The 11,508-nt window shown below is 42.8% G+C and overlaps 1 protein-coding gene across 1 annotated transcript in view; it reads right to left on the bottom strand.

Moving 5' to 3' along the window:
• Window positions 1–2,936: 2,936 nt before the first annotated feature.
• The window catches only part of hoxb3a (homeobox B3a), a 47,612-nt gene continuing 39,040 nt past the window's right edge, over window positions 2,937–11,508 (bottom strand). Inside the window, 9 exon segments of the mRNA XM_035655662.1 lie at window positions 2,937–6,048; window positions 6,050–6,141; window positions 6,144–6,224; window positions 6,227–6,391; window positions 6,393–6,456; window positions 6,458–6,564; window positions 6,566–6,607; window positions 6,609–6,847; window positions 10,529–11,241. Coding sequence (XP_035511555.1) covers window positions 5,940–6,048; window positions 6,050–6,141; window positions 6,144–6,224; window positions 6,227–6,391; window positions 6,393–6,456; window positions 6,458–6,564; window positions 6,566–6,607; window positions 6,609–6,847; window positions 10,529–11,120 — 1,491 coding nt within the window. The 5' untranslated portion in view covers window positions 11,121–11,241 and the 3' untranslated portion in view covers window positions 2,937–5,939.

Below are 11,508 nucleotides of genomic sequence, written 5' to 3' on the forward strand. Positions count from 1 at the left end.
TTGAATAGAATTGGAAGTCTCAATATTCAATGAAGTTTAAGTGTCAGTTGAAGTAAAACAGATGGAGCTGCAGTATGTTTTTTTTTTTTTGTAAAATTCCGAGTGGAATTCTGGAGTTTTGGTGGAGAGCAGAAGCAGTTTTTTTTAAGTCTTTACGTGGGATGCGTGGATTGGTCGACTGAAGATGACGATTAGTGACTTTTTAATTCATTCTATTTTATTTTATTTTTTATTTTATTCTATTCAGGAGTCAGTTCTTTTGTTAGGGGGTTACTGACAGTGGTAGGGTAAACCGTTTCTTTTTTCCTTCCAGTAACCACGTTTTCACTTTATTCAATTTAAATTGTTATTACTAATTACTGATATTTAGCAGAATAGTCTTTATTGGTCCAAAACCTCTTTCCGGTAAGGATAAATAAATAAATAAATAAACCAAAAGAAAAAAAGGAAAAGAAAAAGCTTCAGATGTAGTTCATGAATTGTTTTCCCTCGTTTATTTATTTATTTATTTTGTGGTCTACTGAGTAAAAATAACCTGGATTTTTCTTAGCACTTTTGTTGTTGTTTTCATTATTATTATTATTCCAGTTTAGTCAAATGGATAGCTACTGTTAGACATTTGTTGACATCTGACAGAGAACATCTTTCCTGCCTAGTGTAGTAGCCATATTAAATGTCGGTTATAATGGCAGATGAGTGTACCTGGCTGTGAGCTGCTCTACAGTCTCACTGTATATAACTGTACTGTTCTCAGCAGACTGCGTGCTGAAGCCGAGCCCAGCTCTCCGTCTGTTTTTATGAGGCAATAAATTAGATCCAATCTCTGCTTATTGGTGTTTTTATTGTCTGTTAGTCCAACGGAGATGTAAAGGGAAGTACGGCCATTATTTATGGGAGCCTGATTTATGTTCCAAGTTTTATGCTGCTCTCAGGCCTCCGAGTACAAGCGCGTGCTACAGAGAGCGAGGAGAGTTAGAGAGGTAGGGTTGGGGGGGTTAGAGACCACGTGACCTGGCCAAGGCGCAGGCCTCGGGGCTTTTTTTAGTCATAAACATCAACTCAGGACACATAGCTAACAGGAGGATCAGCCTGTGTGTGTTACAGAGAGCAAGCAACAGACAGAGCGGGGATCTCTGCGTTTGGGTCACAGGTGACTGTTGAAAAATGTGGAACCAGTTTGCCTCCCCCAAGAGTGAAAATTAACTTTCTGATTAATAGTAAAAGTTTCTAAAACAAACAACAAAAAAAACATCAATCCAGGCAGTCAGCCATCAACAGTCAATTATTAAAAACAGTCAGTAATTAACATGATCAAACAGTGGATTAGCTAGTAAAAAAAGAGTCCAAACTCTCTTTTTGCATGGTAAGTCTAAGCAGTACAAGACATCTGTCAAGGAAATGACCAGAGCTTTGAGTGTTATATAACTCCAACCATCTGCTGGGTTTCTCCAGTTCTGGTCTGGGATCATGAATTGGTCACAAGAAGCTAACTCATACTTAAAGTTTTAACTCACTGTATTTTTCCAGAGCTTTCAACCACACCTCAACCTCTTGCTCACAATTTTCAGAGCTGCAGTTCCACAGAACTGGCTCCTAAACACTATTGAACTTAATAAAGTGAGCAATGATGGCAAGGAACAGGTCTTTCTCACGTGAAACGTCCAAGTTTAGAGGTCAGATAGGGTTTCAGCAGCTTGCTCAAGGACACTTCAACAGCATGGGATTGGAGGGCTGAACCCAAGTTGCATGTATGCTACTTTGCCGCTCCAATAACGAGTAACTTAAACACTAAAAATAATCTATTTTATCAGTTTTCAAATCATGACCTGCATTCATTATTTCAAAATTGTATCTTATTTTTGAGGAGAAATTGACTCTCATTAATAGAATCTGTCAAATGCAATACTGTGATGGTGCAATGGACACTAAAATATCTAGAGTAGTTCTGAGTGAGTTTGAGCTTTTACTGTTACTGAACTGGTCACTGACCAATAGTTTGGGGTTATCAGAGCTGAAGTCAATGTTTCCTCCCTAGAGAGAGGTCTCTAAGAAAAAAACTAATCAAGGAGCAACATGTATCAGGCTGACCAGAAAAATAACAAGTAACCATCTAGTCTGTAAAGCATAAAGGAGATTAGAGGCACATTTAAAGTTTTGATAAAGGTTGAAGAGGTTTTTTCTTTTTCTTTCTGACATGTTACATGTGGCTCTAGGCTTCGGATTGAACTGTTGGGAAAGTTTTCTGACAGTGATGCCATGCTTTAGCCTGAGGTATTGACCCGATATTCAATACTGGCATCAGTGTCAGGTCATCCCTCAACCAGAGACACGCTGTTTGAAAGAAGTCACATCAGATCTGGGATTTGTGAACAACGCTTTGAGTCCTCAACCATCACATGATGCTAGAATATACACGGTCCCCATACTGTACACATTACATGACATCTTCAAACAAAACGATTTGTGCAAGATTTAAACAGTTATTGTACTTTGAAAGGATTTGGATGAAATAATGGCGATGTCTGGTATCTTTAAAATGTTCACTTGTAACAGCAGTCATGCTTTGGCCTTCACTGCTGGTTCTAAAAGGTTTAGCAGCTTGAAAATAAATGAAGAATATGTCATCCTTCAAAGTTGATAATCAACAACAACATGCACCACCACAGAACTCGACTGACTTTAAAAGTTTGTTTAGTCCTAATCCTAGGGTGTGCAATTATTTACATATTTTCATAGTTTATGAATTTTGCCACAGCTTGCAGCCAAGAGGAACCCAGCAGTGCCAGGGGTTGTTTGCATGTTTCCATGACAGTCAATAGAATCAGTGTTGGCAGGTTTCTACCTGACACTAACACTGCCTAACAGAGTGTCTTTTCAGATGGGACATTCTGGTCAAGTTCTTCACTCCTGAGAATCATAAAAAACTGACGATAGCGCTGAATAACATAACATTTTATTAAAGAATTGTTTGACAGACAACTCTCTCAACAATGAAAGAAAAAGGAGCTACAAAGGACAAAGGAAGAAGTTGTTTTTTTCCAAAAAGACTCGTTCTTTTTTCCAGCTAATAGTTTGTCTAAATTTTCCGACTATGCACGGATGGGTCACCAATCCCCACCCTTGCCTTTTTCCCTGTACAAGCCAAGACATTTATGTACAAGGGTCATTATAGGAACATAAAAACTACTTATTTTCTTCTAAAATACAAGAACTAAAAAATGTAACTTCAGTACAATGGACAAGAAGAAACACAATGTTGTTTTTTTTTTCTTTCATAACAGGTAAATACTAAAAAAGTACAGTATTTTTTCTCGATATAAATACATGAAGGATAAATAATAATAATACAAAACAGAAAGTCTTTTTAAACTGGCTATAACAAATAAATATTTATATATGAATGTTCACTTGAACACACATTGGCGAAAGACGCTTTGATTGGAGGGCCTTCCGTCTTCAAAATAAGATTTTATTATTATTTTTTACCTTTAACCATCAAAATGTAAACTCTAAGTGCAACAATGATGCCCAGATGTGAAACGAGTTTGTGTAAATCTGCACTTTTAAAAACCATATGACAGGTTTATTTCCAGAACAGCAGAGAGTGTAGCAGGGGTCAGCCACACACGCAGCTTGTTTTCAGTTTGGCTGAAACAGTCTGTAAGGGTCTCGTGTGTGTGTTTTCCTAGACTCCCCTCACTGACGGTTCAAACAAATAAACCCAGTTGTTTTCAAAAATGTGTGATACACATCAGCTCAGATTTCTGGGACATGCATTTTTGTTCAAATATATACCCTGTATCCACGTTAAAAGTCAAGATATGTGAGAACAAAAGAAAATAATATAAAATGTGGACTTTTACGCATTGGTGTCCGCTAATGAAAGTGAACCCTTCCAAAGTGATAGAGAGAGAGAGAGAGAGAGGGGGAAGAGAGAGAGAGAGAGAGAGAGGAGGGCAATGACTTACCCAAACATAAATAAATAGTTCTCCACTCTTATTATTTACCCTGTGTCGATGATGTGCTAAAGTAAGAACATTAAAAATTTCTCTTCCATGTCCTCTCATGTGTTTGTTTGAAGATGTCAACAGCTGGCGTAACCTGGCTGTAGATGTGTGTCAACGAAAGGAAGCTAGCTTAGCATTGCTGTGTGTGTGTGTGTGTAAAGGAGTGATTAGCTAATGTAGCTTAGCACAGATGTGTGTCTATGGGAGCTAGTTTAGCCTTTGAGCTTGTAGCTTCTTAAACCCTGTTAAGAGTGATGGGAGGGGTGCTGAGTGGTGCATGTGTGGTGATGGATGTGTGTGTGTGTGTGTGGGGTGGGAGGGGGGTGGTCTGTGGCGGATTGTGGGAAATTTTGCCTCCTTCAGAAGCCATGTGCTGCTGCCACAGACAGGAGACAGAGGGTTAGTAGTGATTCAGTCTGGACGGACAGAGACGGGTACGGCATGAGGCAAAAAGAGACAGTGAAGAGATGACCGTCCAGTGGTTTTTATGTGCTTCGTGGAACGAGGGGAACAGAGGAAGACGAGTGCTGCCAGCTCCAGCCATATATTTCTGTTCTCTCTCTCGCTCTCTCTCCGGCTGATGGAGAGGCAGAACCCTCCACATAGCTCAGCTCGGCTGACAACAACATGTGTTGCCTGGAGGGGGAGAGAGCTCAGCGTCATAAATCTAACCACCTCGTTAACTGCCCATTAAAATCTCAACTATTTCATTTACCAGGCGGGAGAGCTGTTTGTATATGTGTGTGTCTTAGGGGGGAGATTTTATTATCAAAGAACAATTTTAAAGCACATACTAGCTCTAACAGAGCCATTACAGGCTTTTCTTTTTTACAACATGCTACTGCTAACTGAGCTACTGCTGCAAATTTGCTCCGCCCACGCAAAAATAGCTTAGCAGTCCAATAATGAATTAGGAATCCACAGAGGAAGACTTTTGTGACAGTGTAATAATGCTGCAATTATTTAAATTATTTAAATATATATATCATATCATACTGATAGATTTTTTTTTCATTTTAGTTTTTTTTTGGTCTCTTGAGAAGTTTTCTTAATCAAAATCTGACATTTTGCCTTCTGACATCTGCTTTGTTTGAATACAGTAGTCCATGTTGCAGTTTTCAGACTGACTGTGCAGTAGATTATCAGTCTAATGAATACTGACCAAACAATGGTGCTCACCATAGACCCTGTTATGCCATACAGCTGCCAATATGTCTCTGCACCAGTGCCACAAGACGAGTGTCCTGACATTTATTGTCCCCAGGGGGACGTGGGAGACAATTGGACTGTACACCTCGTCTCCCACGCCTGCAATATGCTTCGCTGCCCAGGGACCAAGAAATACACTCAGAGTAGAGTGTAAATTACTCATAAGCATGCGTAAAAGTAGCCAAGAGTTCTAAAATGAAAAATAAATCTCTGATTATTAAGCAAGCCACCATTTTTATGGGAAGTTAACAAACTGATTAATGTTAAAAGGTTTAAATGTTTTGGTTTCCTGTTCTCCTGAATGAGGATTTCAGTAGTGGAGAGTAAATTAGTAAGTTTGGTCCCAGCTTAAAAAATTCTTGGAATTTTTGGCAACTATCATTGATTTCAGTACTTTTATTGACATGAATGGTTTGGGTCCATCACTGCTACTTGGTAACAGGCACAGCCTTTGTTTTTTTAATTAAATGAACTACACTTGATGAAGGCAGTGGAAACAGGGTGGTGCTGGACAACACCAAACACTGATTGTTCCCCTTTGTGGCTATAGAGCACGGGACAAACCACTGGATGGCTCCTGTCTGTCTCGTTCTGTCTCTCCTGCCGTCCCGTTGCAGCAGTAAAGTCCCCACATGTTAGTTAGTCTGTTAGTGAGTCGCGTCGTGTTACTTGTTCTGTGTCGTCTTCACTATTTCCTACGTTGTCATTTTTGTTCCAAACCTGCTACAGGTGAGTGAGCTTGGGTGCTTCCTGGATTCTGCCCTGAGTCGAGGTGTGGTGCGCCGACAGCTCGGTGTACGTAGGGTGTGTGGGCGGGTCACAGGGACCCGGGCACGTGGTGCTGGTTGGCCGGCCGACATGGGCCCCGCGCCATTGTGTCCATGGTTTGGTGGCTGGGGTGGGCGATGGGGCCGAGGTGGCGTGTTAGCCCCCATACATAAGAGGGGGGCCCGAGCCAAGGCCTAGGGTCACATAGCTGCCAACCCCCACGTAGACTGACCTGGCCCTAGCATGTTGGTGGGAGTTCCCATTACGCCAGCGTTGTATGGCCTGCACCTAAGGCCGCGTGGTGGGGATGAGTCGGCCGTAGTCCGGGTCTGGGGCCCGCATAACTTCTGCTGGGGGGGCCAGCCCTTCATGGGGACAATTGAGTAGGCAGTGCGACATGAGTAAAAACACTCCCTGGTGGGCCTGGCCAAAGGATGGCGGAGATTGCCGGCACCGCTCGTAGCCTGGACCTGGCCTCTCCCCGTCCCATGGGGTGCATTGGAGTTGAGGAAGCCTGGGGAGACTGCATGGTCCAGGCGGTTGGGGAAGGCCAGTCGGTGAAGCCGCCCTACGAGCTGGAGCTCACCGAGGCCCTTCAACTTCTGGTCCTTCTTGTACTTCATGGCCGCGGCTTCTGGAACGCAGATTCTGGAACCAGATCTTGATCTGGCGTTCGGACAGGTTAAGCAGGTTGGCCATCTCCACACGGCGCGGCCGGCACAGGTACCGGTTGAAGTGGAACTCCTTCTCCAGCTCAACCAGCTGGGCGCTGGTGTACGCCGTACGAGCCCGTTTAGATGACGCTGACGACCCACCGGTAGGGCTCTTCTCCCCGCTGCTACCACTCTCAGCTCCTCCTGATGCTGAGGAGAGAAGAGAAAACATTACGCCGAGAAAGGGCAAGTGAGAGAGTTGGATGGAGAATGAAATTAAAAAAGGCAAGGACACAGAGAAAGAAAAACAAAAGAAACAGGGGAAGGACAACCCCTGGGAAATGAAGAGAGCAAAAGTGGGAGAAATGTACAAAAAGGGAGAAAAGTGTGGATATTAAAAAAGGGTAAAAAGATGATGAAATGAGCATTGAGAGAACCAGAGAGGAAGAGAATAAAACACAATCACGCTGCATGCTGGTGGAAATTGAAAGCATTCAGGTTCTTAATAAAGCAGAAGGGGGTCCGGGCATGCTGGCTGAATTATCCCTTGATATTAGTTGTCAACACTTCATAACAGTGGCAGTTATTAAGAGACGGAGGCCCCAGCGCTGGCCGAGGGCAGCTAAATTGCATCTCGACTGGAAAGACAAACCCCCCACAGCAACAGCAGCTGCAGCACAAGGACTACGAGCAGGAACCGAGGTTGATCTGCACTCACTTCAATCAGCTCGCCAAGAAAAGTCAAACTTCTCACCACGTTTATGTGATAGTTGTACTGACTCTTAAACAGCTGAAAGGCATTCAGCTCCACGCCAGTGGAAACTTGCTACCTACTGTAAATATTTGCTCAGAATGGCAATGTGTATGTTATTCTCAGCAGGAAACTAATCATTTTGTCTTAAGGCCATAGAGCCCGCTAAACCTTAAAATCCAACAGATGCTGTCACTGCTTTATAAGACACGTTTAAGAGAATAAGGCTCTAGGTGATAATTGGTTATCTGACTCAAAATTGCTCAAGTAGTCTATACTAGCCACAATTAACTAGCCCATAGCCGATGATTATCCTCCATCCTCTCAATCGGTTTCCAATAAACAATTCCTTCTAAAACATTACAAAGAAATGTTTGCACAATGTTTCACATCATTTGTTTGCAAGCCATAAAAGCTGGTAAACCTCAAATCAGCCTCTGTCACCGCCATTCTTCAGCAGTGCTGCAACCATAGTGAGGAGGCAAAAAAGTTTATTGCAACTTAAGTTTTATTTTCTTAGCTCTGGTCATTAGTTTTATTGATTAGAATAACATTGTGGTGACTAAAGTCACTGCTGAGATCTGGGGAACACTGCAATCTCAGTAAAAAATACGTCCGACAGTTGAAGAAATACGTGTGATTCTGTGTTCAGACAGGTTGTAAACAAGTCAGTTCATCTACACTGTGTACCAAGTTTATTAGCTAGCTCAAATTAGGTTATAATGTTCAGTTTTTGTTGAAACGGTGTCAGAGAGGTGTTGATTCAGCTGTATGGCTATTTTAGAGGCTGCAGTTTGGTGCTGTTAAATTATGTTGCATCATACTGAGGTTGTTTGCAATGTTATGTCCAACCTGATATATCAATGAGGGTAGAGTAAATAATGGAAACACCTCCAAAATGATCATACAGTTGAATAAACACCTCTGTGAAACAGTTTCAACAAAAACTGAACATTAAACTCTTCGTTTTACTATTTTTAGTGTATATATGACGTACAAAGCCAAAGCAAGTAATGTCGGTAATAATCCTTCATTTCAACAGGAAGTGGAAGTAACTTGCGTAATTTTCAAAAGCAACTGCATCATCAGCACTTCTGAAGGTTCCATGTGTAAAAACTACACAATCACAATGGTTGGTCTGATGCTGAAGTAAATGAAGCTTAAGTAGGCTAACTTAACCAGCAACTGATAATACTTTTCTAGCTCTGGGCTGGTGTTTTTCAATGTTTATTCCATACTAAACAGTAGTGCTGAACTACAGTGCTCTCTTCCATCTCTCTCTGTGCCAAATATGCCTCTGTTATGTAAAAACGCTGGTATGTGTCTACAGTATGTGAATGCTTGCGATGTGTTCATACTAATAACTGCTGATGCAGTACAGTTCAAAGCAAGCACTGAGATCCTATCTCTCCATAATTGTATCTCTCTCAACAGTATAAACAGTTGACTCAAGTGTTTATTTTGGTGGACAGAAAGATGAGAGAGGTAACGATCACATCATCTGTCTGACAGAGCGCTGACATTCTGAAATGATTGTTTCAAATACTCATCAATAAACAGTCTAATCTCTTCTCAACTCTATTCCAGGTCAACTGAAAGCTTTTCGAATGTGAATATGAGACTCATATTCATTATGGCAGAACATATTTTTTCTCATTGATAACTACCAATTCAAATAACATATCTGTCTGTTATCACACATGCAGATGATATTCAAATTTATCATCCTATTTTTTTTCCCCATTTGCTAATATCTTCCGTTTCAAATGTCTCAGACAAATCTATTCATCTGTTATCATACATGACATTTAAATTCACCCTGTTAATATCTTCCTTCTTGCAGTGGCTTTCTTTCAAGAGGAAGAGGAGAAAGAGGACATAGAGAAGAGCAATTGGAAGGCAAATAATAACCAGAAGGTGGTGAACAAGGAAAGGTGCTGGTTAACTAGATTGTCCTATAACTGACTGTAGTGTAACTGTAAAGAACCCATGACTGCTCAGTTGTCACTGATAAGAAAGTCAACTTAAAGACAAATTGCCATGCAAGTTCCTCTAGCCAGTCCAACTTTTTAGGTCATTTTGCCTAATATTTGACGCTGAATACCAGCTGAACACCAAATATCTCTCTCTGTTCTACTGTCCTCCTCAGCGAGCATGGAAATGATCTCGCTATTACCTTGTTTCTCTTCTTCCCCTCAGTTTTGGGTGGTTTTGGGGGTAGTTATGTGTTGGAACTATTTCAGTGATAAATGCTTGATGCTACCAAACCTGGCAACTCAGAAGTCTCCCAAAAGTCACTGCACCTGGCTGCCTCCTGATTTGAGCTCTTAACACTCACACATAATGGTGGTTTTCATCTAACTCTTGAAAAGACAGTGCAAACATGTATTTTAGGATTTGTTTGTGATCTGGTTGAATCCAATCATCCATTCATTTGTAAACATCATAACTTAGCATCCTTTTTCCTACAAGTAAGTATGTGGATATTCTTTGCCATTTCAATCTTCCTGCATTTTACTTATTTACTTGAGCACTCCTCTAGGTTTGCAGGAATATCTGTCATACTGTCATGCCTCTGACCTTTGACCTCTTTGACACTAGTCATTGCTTGACCTATTTATGGATTTGAAAGATACTCAACTGACCGGCCACATCAGTTCATTTAAAAGCAATATCAGATACCTAAAATCACCTTGGACCAGAGCAGACTAACTCAACAGCTACAGATAAATGATAACCAGCCTGACTAGTTGCCTGTGGTCATTTCCTTGTCTGAACCAGTGCCTGTGGAAACCTGTTTTACCATAATAGTCTGAGAACCTTTTAAATCCTCTGGGGATGTGGGGCTTGAAAGAGGATGGCGATAAGAGAGGTGAGGAAAGAGGGATGTGGTGATGGGAAATAGAAGCCAAGATAATAGGAACAAAGACGCTAATGAGGAAGGAAAATGAAGGAAGAAAGAAATAGAGGGAGGACAGACAGAACTGAGGAAAGGAGTAATGAGAAAAAGAAAGAGAGAGACTGGTGTAGGAGGAATAATTATTCTGCTTTGCCATGTTGTTTATGTGGCAGTATGGGGAGGGGGTGGGGGTCAAAGCAAAGACAGACAGAGAGACAGAGACAGGTGTAATCTAACACACCGTTGCCAGAGTTGTTGCTGGGTGAACAGTTTTTCTGCTTGGTCGTCTGCCGACTCTCTTTCATCCAGGGAAAGATCTGCTTTGCCATGGTCGGGTTGGGGGGCAGTGAGGAGGCGGAGGATGATGTGGAGGACGATATGGAGGAGGAAGAATTAGACGACTTAGTGGGGCCTGGTTTAGAGACTGAGGAGGCCCCAGCACTGCCCCCCGGCTGCTGAGCCCCGGTATTACCGTTGCTGGGGTTGGGGGGCAATGGAGGGGACACCTGGGAGCCGGGGTGGTGCTCAGACGGCAGGCTGGGCCGCATGCAGCTGCCATTCAGCTCCTTGGTCTTGGCTAGCTGCTGCTGCTGCTGGTGGCTGCTGTTACTGCCCAGCGACTGTAAAGAGCAGGCAGAGCGCTGGTACGAATCCACATCCAGATGGGTCGCCGACTGGAAGGCCGGCTGGTGGTGGGACACTGGGACCGGGGCATCGTAGCCCCCAAAGCCATTGGCGGCTGCTGCTGCTGCCGCTGCCGCCCCCTGCACCTGGTAGGACGAGTAGCCACCGAAAAGTGTCGAGGAGTTGTCGTAGTATGTTGTCTTCTGCATTTCTGAAAGAAGTGGCGGCGTCTTCTTGTGCTCCGGTCCTTGTTGAGAGCCTCTGCCGGAAGACCATTTGGTACCGGGGGTCACGTGACGGTGTCTCTCCAACGGTCCCCTGCAATCTGACCTAAAAGGTTAGGAGAGGCAGAATAAAGAAATAAGAGAGATAAATCCATCTTCCGCCAATGAAAGGCGCCATGACATGAATAGAAACCACTGCTTTTCTTTTCTTACCCCCCTACCCTCCCCCTCCCTCCTGAGCCCAGTGCACAGCCTGCAGATGCTCTAGTGGAGGGGGCACAAGGAGGGCAAACTGCTCCCTCTCTATACTCTCTCTCTCTCACACACACACACACACACATACACACACACAAGACATATGCTTAATAATGTT

The sequence above is a fragment of the Morone saxatilis genome, unplaced genomic scaffold, assembly GCF_004916995.1.
Source record: "Morone saxatilis isolate NCDOM2014 unplaced genomic scaffold, NCSU_SB_2.0 Contig14, whole genome shotgun sequence".
Classification (NCBI taxonomy): domain Eukaryota; kingdom Metazoa; phylum Chordata; class Actinopteri; family Moronidae; genus Morone; species Morone saxatilis.